General features: G+C 39.0%; 2 protein-coding genes across 2 annotated transcripts in view; one reads left to right on the top strand and one right to left on the bottom strand.

Moving 5' to 3' along the window:
- Positions 1–3,399, top strand: part of LOC109938260 (ryanodine receptor 3) — a 37,491-nt gene extending 34,092 nt beyond the window's left edge. The window contains exon 13 of the mRNA XM_048600439.1: positions 3,304–3,399. Within this exon, the coding sequence (XP_048456396.1) occupies positions 3,304–3,399 (96 nt within the window). The remainder of the gene's footprint in view (positions 1–3,303) is intronic.
- On the bottom strand, positions 876–19,524 carry aven (apoptosis, caspase activation inhibitor). Its single transcript, XM_048600438.1, has 5 exons — positions 19,465–19,524; positions 18,621–18,752; positions 6,999–7,094; positions 5,184–5,532; positions 876–4,634 (listed from the first exon to the last, which is right to left on the bottom strand). The coding sequence occupies exons 1-5, from the start codon at positions 19,522–19,524 to the stop codon at positions 4,522–4,524; spliced, it is 750 nt and encodes a 249-aa protein (XP_048456395.1). The 3' UTR covers positions 876–4,521.
- Positions 19,525–20,355: the final 831 nt, after the last annotated feature.

The following is a 20,355-nucleotide window of genomic DNA, read 5'->3' as shown; positions in this document are numbered from 1 at the left end:
CCATACTGTGAGCATTGAATAAAGGACACAAAACTAGAGTCTATTACTAAGCATATGTTAACAACTGTTCCAAAATCACTAATTATGCAGAGTCAGGATGGCTTTATGAAAGGAAATTAGTTTTTGACAAACCTGTTGAAATTTTTGAGGTTATAACTAATGGAATGCTACATAGATCAGTGCTTTGGCTATATGTATTTCAATCACTTAGAAGAGGGGATCATGTGTAACATTAATAAAGTGACCTAGTGTGAAAGTAAGCTGTGAAGAAAACACAAAGGTTGTATTGGAGTGACAAACTACTAAGTGTTGGTATTCAGAGAGATTTGAGTGTCTGTACACCAATCAGAAAGTTTTAAAATGCAAGTACAGCGAGCAAGTAATAAATTAAACGTATCCGATATGCCAACCCCTTTGTAATAAAGGCTTAGAGTAAGAAATTTAGTACAATTATGGTGGGGATTGGAAATATCAGAACTGCAATGTTATTTTAGTGTCCTTACTTTTCAAAGGGTATACTTATCATAAAGGTGTGCAAATTATTTTCACTAAATTGGTTTCTGGGATTAGAATGATGTACTGTGGGGACAGATCAAGTTGAATGGGCCTACGTTCTGTGGAGCGCAGAAGAATAAAAGGGGTTCTCACTGAAGGCAAATAGCCTTTTTTTGAGGCCAGATGGGTAGATTACCCCTGGCCAGAGTCTAGAATAAGAGGATCATAGTTTCAGGACAAGGGGTCAGTAATCAATAAGGCAGCTAGTTCTTTCTTCATTTGCAGTCATATCACTTCTCTCCACCTGCATTTCTCTAGAACCACAATGCCATATTTATCACAATTTAATCACTAGAAGATAGTTTACATTACTTCTCATGTATTTTACCAACATTTTATTTATATGGTGTATTAACATAGTAAAACATTCCAAGAACTTTTATATAGGAACATATTGCAAACACAAACAAAAGTTTGCACCACCTAAGGCAAAATTAGGACAGATGGGTACAAACCTGGTCAAAGAAGTTGGTTTTATGGAGCCTCTTAAAGAAGGAATGAGAGATGTAAGGAGAGAATTCCAAAGTTTTGAGCTTAACCTCCAATCGTATAGTGATAAAATTTGAGATAGTGTCAGGATGCATGAACGAGGGACCACAGATATCTCATGGGGAGTGTAGGGCTGGAAATGTTTAGAGATGGAGTGTCGGATGGGAAGGTGCACTATCAAATCATTTGGAAACTAGGGTGAAAACTTTAAAATCAAGGTGTTGCTTAACTGAGAGACAATATATGTCAGTGAGCAAAGAGGTGAAGGGTTGAAAGGACATGATGAGTTAAGACATGCGCAGCAGAACTTTAGCCCCCTAAGTTGAACAAGGCTACACTGTGAAGGCGTACCAGGTGGGTAATAGAATACTCACATCTTACAGATATAAAGGTTCATTAGAGAAAGTTTTTGAGTAGATTTGTAGCTCGGGTTGTGGATGCTGTGGTCAGTTGACTGGCCAAGCTGGTTCATTGTTCCGCAGACGTTTCATTACCCTGCTGGGTAACATAATCAGTGCAGCCTCCGATGAAGTGCCATTGTGTTTTCCCACCTGCTATTTAAACTCCGGTGTCCGTTGAGTTGGATTACCTCACTTCTGGTTTTCCTTTGCAGTGGGGTATATATATAGGGTCCAGCTCTATGTGTTTGTTGATGGCCTTCTTAGTGGAAAACCAGGCCTCCAGGAATTCCCGTGCTTGTCTCTGTTCGATTTGGGACAACACCAGGATCCTAGAACAGGCCAAAGAGAGACAAGCACGGGAATTCCTGGAGGCCTGGTTCTCCACTAAGAAAGCCATCAACAAACACATAAAGCTAGACATTATATATACTTGACTGCAAAGGAAAACCGGAAGTGAGGTAATCCAACTCAACTGACACCAGTGTTTAAATAACAGATGGGAAAATACAGCAGTGCTTCATGGGAGGCTGCACTGATGATGTTACCCAGCAGAGTAATGAAATGTCTGTGGAACAAGAATTTCTGCTGTAGAGTAATAACAATGGTCAGGTGAAGACCAGTTGTAGTAGTCTGGTAGTGAACAGCATGTCATTTTATCACCATTATTACTTCCTTTTGTACAATAGAGGGTCCTTTTTGTAACTGTAATTCACATTTGTGCACAGCATCCAATCGTGGACATGTACTTAAAATAATTCTGATATTAGCACAATTTACAAACTCTAAATACAGAGTACACTCTAAAGAAAAGCTTCAAAAATAATTTGGGAGTTTGAAAAATTCACTCACAGGGTATGTGCATATCACTGTTTAGCCAATCCTTAATTTCCCCAAGAGAAGATGGTGGTCAGCTGCATTCTTAAAACCACCACAGCAGTGCTGTTAGGGACAATGTTCCAGGATTCCGACCCACTGACAGTGAAGGAACAGAAATGCAGTTTTGCTGCAGAATACTGAGTGGCTTGGAGAACTTGCCGCTGATGCTGTGGAATTGCTGCCACCGGCATCGTTGATGGATGTGGCACAGATGAAGCAGGCTGCTTTGACTTGAACGGTGTCAAGCTTCTTGGCTGTTGGGCTGCAATCATCCAGGCAAGTAGAGAGTATTCCATTAGACTCCTCACTTATGCCATGTAGATGGTCGAGTCAGGAATTGAGTTACTCACCACAGAATCCCCAGTCTCCAAACCGTTCTTGTAGCTTTCTGGCTAACGTAGTTCAAATTTTGGTCAATGGTAATTCCCATGATGTTGCGAGTAGGGGATTTAGCAACGGTAATGCCATTGAACACCAAAAGGAGATGCTTAGCTTCTCTCTTGCTGAAGGTGGTCATTGACTGACACTTGTGTGGCATGAACACTACAACCACTTCCTCAAGGTCTCTCAAAATACTTGAACTGTTTCTTTTCAAATGTTCGCTGGCAGGGTTAGTCATTTTATACACAGCACTGTCCCACAACAGCAATTAGGCAAATAACAAACACATGCAAAACAATCAGTTAAGAGATAAATGGTGGTCATGACTGCAGGTGCTCACTCTTTATATAATGCCTCGGGGACAGTCAATGCCACACCTCTGATAAGATAGCACACTTTCAGTAGTGGATAGAAAAATCAACTTAGAATGTGTCTCACATTCTGGAGCGGCCATGACCCTTCTGACTCGCTCATTGTTTAGATCGCTGTTACTGAGCCAGCGGACTTAAATGGACAGGATAAAGCACTACGAAACTATCTAATATTTGCAAGTATGATTTACAAATAACTTTATTCATAATTTTCTGCCTATCAATTTAAGGAATCTTTTGTGTGGAAGATGTACCAGGAACGCTGCTGGGACTTTTTCCCCGCTGGAGACTGTTTCCGCAAACAGTATGAGGATCAGCTTGGATAAATGGAAACATTTCTTGAATTTACTTACTGACCATCACATAAAGATTTACTTGAATATATGAATGGAAAATGAAGTAAGCAGGTACTTATTGTTGAGGCAAAATGAGAATAAATGTGAAAGGTATTAAAAATACAACTGTCTTAAAATGCAGTGATATTCATCATTAAGCACTGAAAGTGCAACACTTATCAGAATTGGAAGTGATATAACCAGACTTTAAATAAACCTTTGCTGTGACTTTGGTTAACTGAATAGACAGACCAACAAGTATAACAAGGGTTAAAACTGCAAAAAAGTACTAGAAAAAAAGTGCCTTACCTATAGCCAAAGCTATGCAACAATGTGAATGTTCTGTTTTTTTAGTTTATGCTCATCAGAAAAGCTACCTTAGAATTTATTCTCCTGTTCACAATGTCAAGTCTTATTGTGTGCTGTATGACCTTAAGCTTGTTCTCATTCTGCTTACAAAGTTGTTACTGGATAAGACATTTAATTTTGTGAAATTCTGTAACACTTAATATTATATGTGCGTTGGCTGTCTGCTTGTTTGTACACTTTTCCTTAAAACTTCAATTTCAAATCATTTGGCACTAGTGAATTGGTCAGTGCTGACTGTTTGCGATGTGATGCACAGTTGTGAAATAAAGCAAGTTAAATTCAATAATATATCTTTTTACAGGATTACCTCTTTTTATCCTAAATCTGATTACCAATAGCACTTCTGCTATCATTGGTTGGGATGAAAATGTTTGGCCATGAGTGTAGACTCAAGGTTGTTGAAAATGGATCATATAAAAAAGAGTCATTTGATTAATGTGTGAATTAACTCTTTACGCAGAAAAAAGGCCACTTTATTCATGGTTTTCAACAGTTTTCGTTACGCCTTGACTCTGCAATCTTTTTACATGTAATTAGTTAGAACTCTGTCACTAAATCTAAGCTATTCAACAGAATTTCACTGGGTGTAAACATTTACACCAACATTTCACACATTTTTTAAAATATGTATTTAACTTGTCAGCAATGAAATTCAGTTGGAATAAACGCTGCAGGAAGTTAAGATGCCACTGTTATGTTTACAGTTAATGTACTTTTAATTTTCTTTTACTTGCAAAACCCTAATCATGATATCATGCTATCCAACCAATCTTCCAGTTCTTCTTCAGGGTCAAGCTTCTTAGCCGTTTCTGTTAGTTGTGAATTTGTATTGTCTACCACTTCAGTACCTGAAGAGTCTGTATAACAGCAAAGAAATAGTGATTTATTGCACCAATAAGTCCCCACGTAAAATACAAACTGGCTTCTCTGGTAATACACAGGTGAACCAACCTCCAAGCTAAGACAAATGTGTAGCATAAGTACATTCTAGCAGTAACAAGACAGTTGTAAAGTGGTAATATTGTGCATAAAACTAGGTGCTGTTTCTTCAATTTTAAATGTAGCCTCTTTTATGTCAGGAGCAATTAATTCTAACTTTGTAAAGTGTAACCGTGACTGCACTTACTCCTTGTTATCTGCTGATTCGTGAGGATGGCCCTAGACCCCAGTTTTTAATTTTGCTCCCACGATCATTATATTGTTACTGGCGGAAAGTCTGTGTTCATATCGCCCTTGGATAATATGAAATTGCTATATTTATTTACAGTAATTATATATTTAGTTAATGCAATTTAATTTGATGAGTGCTATAGAAAACATGCCAAATTAGATATAAACATGCTATTTAAGTAAAAGGTCAATATCAATTATTTCCATCATTTTAATAAAAAAAAGCTTTTACTTACCGGCTGAAGTTGTAACTGTTTCAGCATCACAAAGAACTTCTGAATTTTGAGCTATATTCAGGAAATCACCCTCACTTTTACTGGCAGGTGTTCCTAATTGAAGTAAAATATCCAGCTCCTCGTCTAGCTTATCTGGTGCTTGCTGAGATGCAGAAGGGGCACTCTTAGGTACTTGTATTGCAGAGTTAAGTGTGACATTGAAGGTATGTTTGCCTGGATCTTCAGCCACTGCATTTAGTGGCATGGTATTAACAACTCCCAAGGGAGTTGCTGCTTGTGCTCTAAATTTACTTGGGCCATCATGCAAATCCTTCAGTCTCACTTGTGGTAGCTCAGCAGGTAGAGTGATCTAAATTTGAAGGACACAACAGAAGTAAGAGGCTGAATTTGCCAATGTGACTAAACAATTTATTGTTTAAGGAATTTTGACATGAAAATGTAAAAAAAAATTAATTTGGTGTTTGATGACAACAACATCTCACGCTTTTAACTATTTTTACTTTATATACACACACACATATTTCTTTCTTCAATAGAGAACATACTTAAAATTTTAGCAGCACCCAGAAATACAAGAGTTACTTGGGCCAGATGGGTGATGTGGAGGCTGTTATACGATCTTCCACTTTTCCTTACGTAATGGATAGTATTGGAAATGTTTACAACCTTGTTCAAGAATAAACATAATTATACGCATTGCACATGGGGGCGACTTTGAGATAACAATATGCGTGAGTAAAAACCCACACAGATCTGTTAAAGGCAAATCACCTTCATTGATTTTACTGATAAAATAGAGGGATTTCATGAAGACGATATGACAGAAAGAGAAAGACTCAGGAAATGTACATATATCTCTTGAATTTGCCATGACAAGTAGAAGAGGTTCATGAGATCCTTAACTTTTTGAATAGATGCTTAGAATATAAGAGCAAGAAGTTCATGCTATATTTTTATAAGGGACTGTCCAAGTTCAAACTGGAGTCATATGGCCAATTCTGCACATACTTCGGAGAGGATACAAATGAGATTTACTAGAATCATACCAATGAAGTAGGACTTTGGTTACGTGGGAAAACTAGAAAGGCTGGAGCAGTCTCCTTAGAACAGACAACAGGGACAGAACTGTTCAGAGTAATAACGTTCGAGTAAACAGATAAAACAATTTGTAATCAGAGAAGGATGAGAAACCAGTGAACGCAGATTTAAAATAATTTATGAAAGAACCAGAGGTGACAGAAGGGGGGAAAAGAAACAATAAAATGTGAAAGTGACGACTCTGTTTCTTCCACTCTAGATCATCATAAGGAAACTGAATAAAGGAAATATTTGTCTGGTTACGGGGAAAGAACAGAGGAAGTATAATTAATTTAGTAGTGCCTTCTGTGCAGGAACATTTGGTAATTCTCCAATTATCTAATTCCAATTCATTACATATTCTGTCATAAACTGAAAGGTACAAACCATTCAACCTTACAGTACCTGATAAACAGAAAGAGGTCATGATCTTTATAAGCCAAATGGATATTCATAATAATTGAGCAGTGTGTTGTAAAGCTCCATAAAACCGACTAGGCAATTAAATACAACATGCTCCTCGAAACCCAAAAAGCAATGGAATGTAAGTTATATCGATCATACAGTTCAGTTGCTGATTTCAGTTTCATTGCTTGTGGGAGGGAATTCTGAGGAGAACATTTATTACCGCTCTTAAACATCTCCTAGCAACTGACTTAAATATTTGAAATTTGGCTACAAACAAAATTCTCAATCAACTCTTCTATTCTGTAGATGGATTTAATAAAGGAATCCTACCTGCACCAACTCAGCTTCCACATTCAGTCTAAGGTAGAGGGGGAGTTCTTGAAGGGATTGAGCCAGAGATTGGCAGTCAACAAACAAAGGTGATAGCTGAAAAGCACAACAGGACATTGGTACATAAGTAATTAAGCAGGGAGAATATATGCATTACAATATTTCCAATGGATTGTCTGACTAGAAATTAAATTTATCTCTATGAAGAGAGCAGTACAACATAGTATATTTAAAAAGGATAATGCTTGAATTATTGTACTAAAACACAGTCCAGGGTTTTTTCTGTCAGAACTACTATGGAGCCATTTAAAAATGTCAGGGGTGACGCCCCTGGATTTACAGCCTGCATTCCCAACACCTGCAATTGTCACTGACACAACATAAGGATATTAGTAGCGAATTTGTACACTGCATGTTCGGTATCAGACCAGACTCTCTTATGACTAATGCAGCAATTTAAGAATCTGTTGAAAGCTAAATTCAAAAGGTCTTACTCATGCCAACTGCATGCCCCTCCATTCTAACTCACAGCACAATGCTGCCCCCATGCTCTCTATGCCAACTGATGATCCCTTTACACCCACTGTCCAATTCATGCCTCTTCCCTTCTTTGTGAGCGTATACACACATTTAAAAAAAAATCTTGGTGTTCCTACAGATAGGCAGTTAAAGTATCAAGAACAAAGGCTCTAAACATTTCATATTTCTTAATCTTATCCAAATAAAAAGTGACAAAAGAGATCAGTAAATACAACTTACTACAACCACTTAAAGATGCCAATTAAGCCAAATCAACAATTTACTTTGGTGTTCAAATTGGAGCCCCTTGACGAGCTCATGCTTTTGTTGGTCTGGACTCTTCAGCCAAGCCTTCATCATAAAAAGCCGTGAAAAATTACTCAAAACTAAGAGAGGTTGGCACTTAAAATTGCAATGACTATATAAAATACAGATAATTGATCTTTGAATTCCAATGGCCAACGCAGACTGCAATATAGAAGAACCAAAGCATTGACCTGATCTAAATAGCTGGACAAGTTCCATGAAACTGACTGTATTACAGTCTGAATACAGTCTGAGTTAAAGTTAACACTTTTGCCAAGGACAATGAAATCAGTCAGGCTTCATGGAACATATGAAAAGTCCTCATATCTCATAAACACTATTATGAGAATCTTCAATATTGGAGATGGAATATTAGCTGCAACTATCAAGCCTGGTCACAATTACCTCAGCAGACTTAGAAAATATAACGAATTTAAATCTTAAGGAGCTCTTTGGGGAAACAGATTTAAGAATGTAATACTGAACATAGGCGAAACAAGGATACAGGCTTCTCAAGAAAAGAGCACCTAATTGGACTGTACTGACTGAAAAGTAGCATTAGGAATGAAGAACTTAAAAGTACACCAAAATAAGCACTACTGCTGTTGAGCTCCAAAATAAAACAAAACTAATCAGTTGTGGTCTCAGGATCAAACAGCCAAAGAACACAAAACTGTCTACTATTTTCCCTCCTTTTCTATGGGACATTATCCTCTCTTATCTTCTACATGTGTGAGGGCTCACAAGACTGCACAAAGGTCATGTGTTGAATGTCGCATCTTTATTATTTATCTCAGGGTTAGCAGCTGAGGAATTTTTTTTCACTCAAGAAAACCTAATTGCTTACAGTAGAAAGACATCTACCTTCCAATTTTAATGGCGAAAAGCATGGACTTGTGCTAAAAGCAAGTTGTCTCAACTGGTTAGAACAAAATAATATGTTCCTGAAAAAGATTCTATGGATGAATACAGCATGTGATTTGGCACTAAGCTGTTCAACTCAGGAAGTACCTGCAATATATAGTTTGTTTGCTTTCAGCCAAAACAGTATTCAGGACCATATAACTGAACCCACCAAAGAGCAAAATATGAGCATGAAACCCAACTCCTGAAGATTAAATGAATCTCACTGGAAATGCACACACAGATGTCAACTAACAGTGAGTTTTGAACCCAGAGTTGTCCAATTCAAAATATGGTTTTGGTACAAAGCCTTTTTGCTGGCTCTGGAACCATATCCCAGCATAGGTTATTAACCTTCACAAAAAGCCAGACAAACTGAGCTGGAAGTTAACGGAATGGTAAATAACACTTTCCTGTTCTCAACTTGCCTTAAAGTTGGTCAGTTCGAGTAAAGTTTGACATTTTGTGACTCTCAGTAACCATATTTATTTCTATTTTCAGTAGTACAGGTTGCTGCAAATCAGCATACGATATGTAGTAAAAACTTTTAAAGCCACATATAAATAAGAGGAATAAGAACATAAGAACTAGGAGCAGGAGTAGGCCATCCGGCCCCTCGAGCCTGCCCCGCCATTTAATAAGATCATGGCTGATCTTTTTGAGACTCAGCTCCACTTACCTGCCCACTCACCATAACCCTTAATTCCTTTACTGTTCAAAAATTTATCTAGCCTTGCCTTAAAAACATTCAGTGAGGTAGCTTCAACCGCTTCACTCGGCAGGGAATTCGTCAGATTCACAACCCTTTGGGTGAAGAAGTTCCTCTGACCTCAGTTCAACATCTGCTTCCCTTTGTTTTGAGGCAATGCCCTCTAGTCCTAGTTTCACCTGCTAGTGGAAACAACCTCCCTGCCTCCACCTTATCTATTCCCTTCATAATCTTATATGTTTCTATAAGATCTCCCCTCATTCTTCTGAATTCCAATGAGTATAATCCCAGTCTACTCAGTCTCCCCTCATAATCCAACCCTCTCAACTCTGGAATCAACCGAGTGAATCTCCTCTGCACTCCCTCCAGTGCTGGTATATCTCTTCTCAAGTAAGGAGACCAAAACTGCACACAGTACTCCAGGTGTGGCCTCACCAGGACCCTATACAGCTGCAACATAACCTCCCTGTTTTTAAACTCCATTCCTCTAGCAATGGCAGACAAAATTCCATTTACCTTTTTAATTACCTGCTGCACATGCAATCCCACCTTCAGCGATTCATGCACAAGGACACCCAAGTCCCTCTGCACAGCAGTGTGCTGCAATTTTTTACCATTTAAAACATAGTCCATTTTGCTGTTATTCTGACCAAAATGGATGACCTCACACTTATCAACATTGTACTCCATCTGCCAGACCTTTGCACACTCACTTAGACTATCTATATCCCTCTGCAGACTTTCAGTGTCTTCTGCACACTTTGCTCTCCTTAGTGTCATCTGCAAATTTTGACACACCACACTTAGTCCCCAACTCCAAATCATCTATGTAAATTGTAAACAATTTAGGTCCCAACACCGATCCCTGAGGTACACCACTAGCCACTGACCGCCAACCAGAAAAACACCCATTTACCCCTACTCTTTGCTTTCTACTGGTCAACCAATCCTCTATCCATGCCAATGCATTACCTTTAATACTGTGCAACTTTATCTTACGTAGCAGCCTTTGGTGTGGCACCTTGTCAAATGCCTTCTGGAAATCCAGATACACCACATCTACAGGTTCCCCATTGTCCACCATGCAAGTAATGTCCTCAAAGAATTCCACCAAGTTAGTTAAACATGACCTACCCTTCATGAACCTATACTGGGTGTTCCCAATGGGACAATTTATATCCAGATGTCTTGCAAATTCTTCCTTAATGATAGATTCAAGCATTTTCCCCACTACCGAAGTTAAGCTAACTGGCCTATAGTTACCTGCTTTTTGTCTACTTCCATTTTTAAACAGTGGCGTCACATTGGCTGTTTTCCAATCTGCGGGAACCACCCCAGAGTCCAGTGAATTTTGGTAAATAATTACTCGTGCATTTGCTATTTCCCCCATCACCTCTTTTAGTACCCTGGGATGCATTTCATCAGGGCCAGGAGACTTGTCTACCTTTAGCCCCTCTTGTGGCCTCTTTCTGTGTCATGATGACTCTACCGCTCAAAAAGTTTCATTATGTAAGCTCAACTATAGCATTTACACAATACAGTAGGCTACACAGGGAAGTACCAACATCTGAATTCCTTAATAGTTACTCAAGCTTTCAAGACTTGAGCACAAGTCTGCAGCACACATATATATTTCCACAACTCTCTGCATAGGCACCCATTTGTCAAATTATATTTTTTAATACCCTATATAAAAGTTTTGCAAACATCTGCATCCTATACATCATTAACAGAAAAGTTGAACGTCAGTGCCATAGCTTACCTGAATAGCTGACATTCTTAAAAGAAGTCCAGTGACTATCTTTCAATTAAAGAATGCATTCACAAAATATTAATGTTTCAGATTAGCAGCATAATTTTTATCTTACTGCTTTTATAGTTACCTTTATTGCTAAAGGGAGCAGGTTGCATCTCTAACTGTTTGTCACCAAGGTTTGACAGGAAATTGTCTCCTTTTCTTGATTTGTTACTCTCCAAATTCTACAACCAAAGAAAAGCCAAGCAATCGAACAAAAATACCACAAGAAACCTTTGGGCCTATAAGTGCGTGACACCTGAATTGAGATATGATCCTAATACATTGTTTGCTTAATGAAATTTGTGGTAGGACTGTGCTATCTCAGACAACAGCCTCATGAGGACACAATTGTGAACAGTGGGCACCATCTGTGGCCCACGAGACTGCACATAAGGTGCTAGCAAGGTTAGCTGGTTCAGACATATGCTAAAGGGTGCCAGAAAAGCGCATGAAGGCAGGCAATCGGGAGACTGGGTTAGGAGGAGGCCTGCAGCAGTTCATAGTTTTAATATGGATCTCCAGAATAAGGTTGGAAAAAAATATTAAGCCTCCAGTGTACCTTCGAAGGCAGGGCTTCCCAAAATTTTAAACTAGTGGGCTCCGATGCAGCAATGGCTGGAAGAGAGCTCAAACTAACTGCTAACAGATGCAAAGTCCCTTTAAATATCACAGCAATTTTTTTAAAAACTGGATGTGGCCAAACCAACTGATCTTGTTGGCCTGAATTGAGTTTGACAAAACCTAACACGAAGGTTGTGGGCAGGGACTGGACCAGTGGAAAAAAGACCAAGTCGAGGTAGGGAGAGATGAGCTCTGTGGGGACAGGAAGGTAAATGGTTTTTGCTTAAAAGGTGCACAGATTGAACAGCTCCCTTCTTGCTGCCCAAAGAATCTGAACCCTCTGAGAGAAACAATTCCTCTTCTTCTGAGACTTAAATTGGCACCCCTTTCTTCTGAGACTGTTTGTACCCCTCTCACAACTTGCTTTTCCACCAATATTTGTGTTATTTGGCTACAGTACATTCGATTTCTTCCTCCAAGTCATTTTTGTACATTGTAAACAGTTGCAGTCCCAGCACTGATTCCTGTGGAAGCCAATCTGAAAAAGAACCCTTTATCCCCACTCACTGTTTCCTTCCTGCCCACTAGCCAATTCTCTATCCATGCCAATACATGTCCTCCAACACTGTGGGCTCTTATCTTATACTTAGCCTTTTGTGAGATTCCTCGTTGAACACCTTCTGAAAGTCCAAATACAACACATCTACTGGTTCCCCTTTATCCAGTCTTGTTCGGACTTCCTTGGAAAACTCTAATAAATTAGTCATACATGATTTCCCTTTCATAAAGCTATGCTGACTGTACTTGATTAGATTTTAACTCTCCAAATATCTGAGGGCATATGCCAAAATTGGGAGAGCTGTCCCACATACCAGTCAAAAAACAGCTTGACAATAGTCATACCTTTCAGAAAACATCCCAGACAATACCATCACCATTCCTGCCTATATCCTGTCTCAACAATAGGCCAGATCCATCAGAGGTGACACAGTGATAAAGACAGTCAGGATGTAGTTGCCTTAGGAATACACAACACTGATTTAGGACCCTATGCTCATGGCATCAGGTGAAACGTGGGCAAGGAAACTTCCTGCTGATTATCACCTACTACCGTTCTCTCTGAGCTGATAAATCAGTATTACTCCATGTTAAACTTCACCTGGATGCAGCAATGAGGTTGGTAAGGGCACAGAATGTAATCTGAATGGGGAACTATTTTCCATCATTAAAAGTGGCTGCATTGCACCTTATTGGCTCAGCTCCCTGAGTCCTCAAGGAGATAGCTGCCAGGCAGACTCTGCAACAGCCAACGAGGAACCATTGAGAATGAAAAACATACTTGTTTCATCCTCATCAATCTACCTAGTGCCAAAATGTTTACCACACACTGTAGCCATGAAGATTAATCCCTACATACCCATCATCATGTTGTGTAGTGCTATCACCGTGCTAAATGGCATAGATTTTGAATAGACCTAATAATTCAAAACTGGGCACTAATAAGAGGCAGTGGGCCATCTGCAGAAACAGAACTGTACTCCACTTCAATTTGTGAACTCATGGCCCAGGATAGCCCTCACTTCATCATCAAGTACGGACAACAATGAATGTAGCTAAAACTGAGGTGTCATCCTGGTGAAGCTACAACACAGGGCTATTTGTATGCCAACAATCTATTCTGTATATCAGCTAAGTGATCTTATAACCAATGGATCAGATTCAAACTCGACAGCCCTACTATATCTAGTTATGAATGGTGGTGGTCAATTAAACAATTAACTGTTGAAGAAGGCTTCAGATATATCCTTATCCTTGATGATGCTGGAGCCCAACAAACCATTGCATAAGAAAGCTGAACTATTTGCAACCAAATTCAGCTAGAAGTGCCAAGTGGATAATCTATCTAGTTCTCCACCTGAGGTTCCCAGGATCACAGATGCCAATCTTCATCCAATTTAATCATCCTACATTATATTAAGAAATGACTGAGGGCACTGGATATTGGAAAGACAATGGACACAGATAACTGACGACTTGTACTCCATAATTAGCTATGCCCCTCGCCATGCTGCACCTGGACAGCTGCAACATCTATCTGGTCATGTAGAAAATTACCCAGCTATGTCCTGTTCACAACAAAAGGACAAATCCAACCTGACCAATTACCACCCCATCAGTGTATTCTCTATCAACAAGGTGATGAAAGCTATCATTGACAGTGCTATCGAACAGCACTTATCAGCAATAATCTGCTCAGTGGCACTCAGTTTGGATTCTTCTAAGGTTACTCAGTGCCTGACCTCACTACTGTTTTAGTCTAAACATGGACAAAACAGCTCAACTTCAGTAGTGAGGTGAGGTGAGAGTGAGTGCCCTTGACATCAAGGCAGCATTTGATCTAGTGTGGTACAAACAGCCCAAGCAAAACTGGAATCCACAGGAATTCGGTAGAAAGGTATAAAGGAAGGTCAGTGTGATTGTTGCAGGTTAATCATTTTAGTGAAAAGACATCACTGAAGGAGGTCCTCAGAATATTGTCCTATGCCCAAATGTCTTCAGCTATGACTTCAACAATGACTTTCATGAGGTCAAAAGGATGTTCACTGCATAATGTTTAGCTCTACTCTCAAGTCCTCAGACACTGAAGCAGTCCCTGTCCATATGCAGCAAGACATGGACAAGATTCAAGTTGAGCAAGTAACATTTACGTGACAAATATGCCGTGCAATGACCATCTCCAACAAGAGAGAATTTAAGTATTTCCCACTGACATGAAATGGAATTACCATTGCTGAATCCTGGAATATTAATATCCTGGTGGTTACTCTGACCTGTAATTAAACTAGATCAGATAAATACTGTGGCTGGAAGAGCTGCTCAGAGAGGAATTCTGAAGAAGGCAATTCGCCTCACAATTCTTCGATGCCTATCCAATACCTACAAGGCACAAGTCAGGAATACAATGGAATATCTTCCACTTGCATGGATGTGTGCAGCTCAACACCATCCAGGGCTTAGCAGCTGGCTTGACAGACACCTCATCCACCACTGATGCACAATGGCAGCAGTGTGTACCACACACAAGACGCACCACAGCAACTCACCAAGACTCCTTTGACAGTACCTATTTAAACCTGTGACCTCTATCACCTAGAAAGACCAAGGCAGATCTATGGGAACTCCACCACCTGCAAGTTCCCCTCCAAATAACACAAAATCTTTACTTGAAGCAATATCACTATTCCTTCACTGTCATTGGGCCAAAATTCTGGAAATTCCCTCCTAACAGAATGGTGGGCTGCACAGCAGCATGATGACACCATTCTTTCAAGTAATTAGGGATGGGAAATAAATGCCGCCTTAGTCAGTGACATCCACAATCAATGAGCATGAAAAATAAATTGAAGAATCTTCTGTTTTCGTAATGATGTTCTGACAAAATTTATGAAATTTGGTTTAAACCAATTAAATTAGGAAACGTAAGTAGAAACAAGCTAAAGCTGTGGTGAGACACACAAAACTATTCTTCCTCCTGGTACAGAAAACAGATGAATTACTTTCTGTAGTAACAGGTAACATCAATCTAAAGTACACCTTTTGTCATGTAGAAACGGCCTGAAATAATTTCTGTGTAGAGGTGCTGCTGAGAATTCAGGGGAGGCACAGTGGCTAACACTGCTGCCTCACAGCGCCAGGGACCGGGTTCGATTCCACTCTTGGGTGATTGTCTATGTGGAGTTTGCACATTCTCCCAGTGTGTGCATGGATTTCCTCCCACAGTCTAAATATGTGCAGATTAGGTGGCTTGGCTATGCTAAATTTAGCATAGTTATGCTAAATTGCCCATAGTGTCCAGGGATGTGGCGGCTAGGTGGATTAGTCATGGGAAATTCAGGGTTACAGGGATAGGGTAGAGGGTGAGCTGGGTGGGATGCTCTTCAGAGGGTGAGCTGGGTGGGATGCTCTTCAGAGGGTCTGTGTGTGGAATTGATGGACCAAATGGCCTGCTTCCTCACTGTAGGGATCCTATGAGATAAACCACTTTGCCTTTATAAACGAGAAAATAAGACAATTTTGAAAGCAGTTAAAGTGCAAATGTCAATTCATTTCATGTCCAAGAAATCAAAAATCCCTCCACTGCACTTTGAAACCTTAGGTTTCATACTCAGCCAAAGATATGCCATCTTTTCTCCTTTTTGAAATTAAATATATGTATCATTACTGGTAAAAATAGCATTTGCCATGTAGGGAAGTCTAACACTAAAGAACAAACCTGTCTTTGATTTAAATTATGAGCCCCCCCACTTGACTGAAGGTGAAGTAAAAGGGAGAAGAAAAGGCAAAATTTCAGAAGTGACCCTCAACTTACTCTATGGAAAGATAACTGTGTTCTACATTAAAACCTGATGCCTCAACTATGAGCTTCTTGATACTTCAATTTAACCATAATGTGTGTTGATATACTTCATCATTAGGGTACCAGAAAGTTGCATAATGGTAATAGTAACATTATACACTTGTGTCCTTCGGTGTCTGGCTGGCTCAAGCACACAAAAAAGCTTCAATCCTGGTAGTCTTTCTTAATCAATCTCTGCTAAGGTGGCATCAAGACCTTTTGCTATTAATTACAGTATTTCTACATTCGGAAGTGGAAAACAGACTAACTTCTTGCTTCTACATGACTCCTACTGAGAACAGATATGAAATGAAGACTGTATTTAGCTGAGCTATGATACCTCTTGAACAGACTGATGACAATCACTCCCTAGACTAAAAACAAGGAACAGCTAAGTGACTCATATTAGTGGGAACTAATATCGATGAAGCCAGAGAATGCTCAATGCCTTCAAAGAGAGGAGAGGGGGAAGACAAAAAGGTGAAAAGTTAATTAAAAAATGCTGTATTACTTCATGTAATGAAACAGCTGCACACAGGGCCATTGTTATAGAAAATTTCTGCCAACATCAAATGTTCTTCTCTGGAGAGCCTCTTGACAGCTGATTGATTTTATTATTTAAGTACAGAATTCATATTATAGAAGAGGAAGTGCTGGAGATCTTAAAATGTATAAAGGTAGATAAATTCCTGGGACCTGATCACGTGTTTCCTAGAACTTTGTGGGAAGCTAGGGAACAGTTGCAGACATTGTCTATATGGACTTCAGCAAAATATTTGACTGGTTAGTAAGGCATCCAGGGGGAGCTATTTAATCGGATACAAAATTGGTTTGAAGGTAGAAAGCAGAGGCTAGTGGCAGAGGGTTGTTTCTCGGACTGGAGGCCTGTGACCAGTGGTATACCACAAGGATCAGTGCTGGGTCCACTGCTTTTTGTCATTTATAAAAATGATCTGGATATCAATATAGGGGTTATGGTTAGATGACACCAAAATAGGTGGTGTCGTGGACGGAGAAGATTATCTCAAAGTACAACAAGACCTTGATCAAATGGGCCAAGATACTGAGCAGTGGCAGTTGGAGTTTAACTTAGATAAATGAGAGGTGTTGTATTTTGGTAAGGGAAACCAGGGCAGGACTTATACAGTTAATGGGGAGTGTTGCTGAACAAAGTGACCTTCGGGTGCAGGTACATAGTTCCTTTAAAGTGGGTAGACAGGGTGGTGAAGAGTACATTTGGCACACTTGACTTCATTGGTCAGAACAGAGTATAGGAGTTGGGATGTCATGTTGAGGCTGTACAGGACATTGGTGAGGCCACTTTTAGAATACTGTGTACAATTCTGGTCGCCCTTCTATAGGAAGGATGTTGTTAAACTCGAGAAGGTGCAGAAAAGATTTACAAGGATGTTGCTGGGACTGGTGGATTTCAGCTATAGGGAGAGGTTGAATAGGCTGGGGCTTTTTTCCTTGTGATATCAGAGACTGAGGGGTGACCTTATAGAGGTTTATAAAATCAGGAGAGGCATGGGTGAATAGCCAGAGTCTTTTTCCTGGGGTGGGGGAGTGCGAAACGAGACAACATAGGTTTAAGGTGAGAGGGAAAAGATTTAAAAAGGACCAGAAGGGCAGAGGGTGGTGCGTGTATGGAACAAGCTGTGAGGGGAAATGGTGGAGACAGGTATGGTTACAACACTTTTTAAATCTTAATAGGCATTTGGATGTGTATATGAACAGGAAGAGTTTAGAGGGATATAAGCCAAATGCTGGCAAATGGGACTAGGTCAGATTGGGATGTCTGGTCAAGTTGGACCAAAGGGTCTGCTCCCATGCTGTACAACTCTATGACTCATTATAAGTAAATTTTAATTGTCGACAGTTTGAACAGTTGAGCTACTAGAATGCCATAAAACTCCTGTACACCAATATTTCTATGCTACTGCATGGGCAGATCAAATCCATATTGTTTTGTGCCATGGTATTAAGTCAAGAAGTCCAAATTTACAGAAATTAATTATATACTATACTGGGGAAAGCGAGAAAATTCACTTTTGCTTCCCTATCTTGGTATACAACTCACCAGATTTATACTTATCTTCAAATTTCTGTTTTGCAATCTGATTTTGCCAAAATAGAAGATGCAGTTCACAATATGAATCAGGAAAATGTCACAGCAAGGCCTAGATGTGATTTGAGTCAAGGTAAGTAGAGGAATAATAAATATCAAATTCCATAAAAATTGTCTGCTTTTGTATAAGAAAAATGGGCATTGACAAGAAGTGGTATTAGAGTACATACAGGATATTTCTAAATTGCAGTGCACTTGTATAATTTGTCATATGGGTTTGCCTCATCTATGATGTTGCAACTTCTAGGAGGCTAAAGATCTATGGCAAAATAATTCTACTGGACAAGTTTTCAAAAACCTACCTGTTTACTGGAAGTCCCCTCTATTTCCCACTCTTTTTCCTCAGCAAACCGAAACTGTGCAAACGAGTCACCTGGTTTGAAACACAAAATTAAATTTATTTGCACCAAAGTCTGACAAACACAGCTACGTTTCTATTTGTAAAAATATTAATATACCAAAGGTAAAATAGCTATTTCACCATTTGACATTTTCAACATTTAAAAAAGATCTGGAAATTATCACATTGTTGGTTATGGGAGCTTGTTAGGCAGTTATGTTTCCTACATACAATGACTACATTTCAGAAATATCTTATTGGATACAAGTGCTTTGAGATACCCTGAGGTTGTGTAAGACACAATGTAAATACAAGTCTTTAATTTTAAACACTGCATGCAAACAGAAGTTATCTGTCCAATTATTTTTGGTTTTCAACATAAGAGTAACAACATTACTGATCTCACATAACACTACAGAAATGATTAAATAAAAGTTAAGTTGCCATAAGTCCCAGAGGACCATAGGGCAGTTCTCTTATTAGAGAGTGATGGTTTAACCCAACGGTCACCACGCCACAGGTAAAGGGAGAGTTGTGAAGGAAAATCCTTCATGTTCACCTCAGCCAGTGTGGGAACTAAATGCACACCGTTGTCGTAAATCTGCATTACAAACTAGCTATCCAGGTAAAAGAGTTAACTGACTACAATAATATATAATCAATACAAATTCTATAACTCTGCAATGTTGCTTTCCTAAAAGTTTACAGTTAAAGAAAACGTCTTTTATTTGGTTCAGAATGCCAATGCTCTAAAGATAAGGTTCAAAATAGCATATGCAGAATAACAAAATGCTTGCATATCGTACAGCACTTTCCACATCTTTAAGATGTCCTAAAGTGCTTCTCAGCGGATGAAATTTAATCATTGTTGTAGGTTTATTGAGAAATCACAGAGCCAATTTATCCATATCTCGGTCCAATAAATAGCAAGGAGATAAATTATTAGAAAAGCCGATAAAGTGCAGTTGGAAGAAGGATAGATGTTAGCCAGAATCATGGGAAAATTTCCACTTTGATTAGCATGATAGGACTTTTCACATCCACTTAAGAGGGCACACAAGATCCTGGTTTATCATTCCTCTCCAAAAGACATCAAACTGCTGACACTACAGAACTCTCACAATACTGAATTGAAATATCAGCCTAGATTTACGCGTTCTAGTCTGTTGTTTGAATTTGGCTAGAACTCATGATCTGAATTACTGACAGTAAGGTTGAGTTCACTCTCAACCATTATATGTGTCCTCAGCTTAAAAAATTCAGATCATATTAATTATTTCTTTCATTTGTCTGCATGTTCTTCCAAAATATGAATAGTACGAATTCCAAATTATCATGTAGACTGACATGTCATTAAACTCATTAGTTAAGTGGCAGGGTGTCGGTTTAAATCTGCATTTGCCAAGAGAGTTTATTAGAATTTTTTTGTGTTGTGCCTTTTATTATTTTCATATGTTAGATGGTAATATTTAAAAATGTATCAAACTTTGAGATATTAACAATGTAAACAGAATCAACATGACTTTATGAAATAGCAAAAAGCATTAACACTACTTAACAGCCATAAAATTCACAGAAACTACAAAGAAGAAAGCTCCTGCATCATGTACATTTGCTAACTGAATGTATATTTTACAATTATTAATAATTATTTTTCCCATCTGCACCATTGTAATTCCTTTGGGGTTGGGTCAAGA

This window comes from Rhincodon typus, chromosome 8, assembly GCF_021869965.1.
Source record: "Rhincodon typus isolate 14 chromosome 8, sRhiTyp1.1, whole genome shotgun sequence".
Taxonomy (NCBI): domain Eukaryota; kingdom Metazoa; phylum Chordata; class Chondrichthyes; order Orectolobiformes; family Rhincodontidae; genus Rhincodon; species Rhincodon typus.
This window is presented reverse-complemented; position numbering and strand designations above follow the sequence as displayed.

Coding starts and splice junctions, on each gene's coding strand:
- aven (XM_048600438.1), bottom strand. CDS start 19,524: ATGATTAAATTTCATCCGCTGAGAAGCACTTTAGGACATCTTAAAGAT. Junction 5,533..6,998: donor TGGAAGCTGAGTTGGTGCAG/GTAGGATTCCTT, acceptor CTTCAAATTTAG/ATCACTCTACCTGCTGAGCT. Junction 4,635..5,183: donor AACAGTTACAACTTCAGCCG/GTAAGTAAAAGC, acceptor GCTGTTATACAG/ACTCTTCAGGTACTGAAGTG.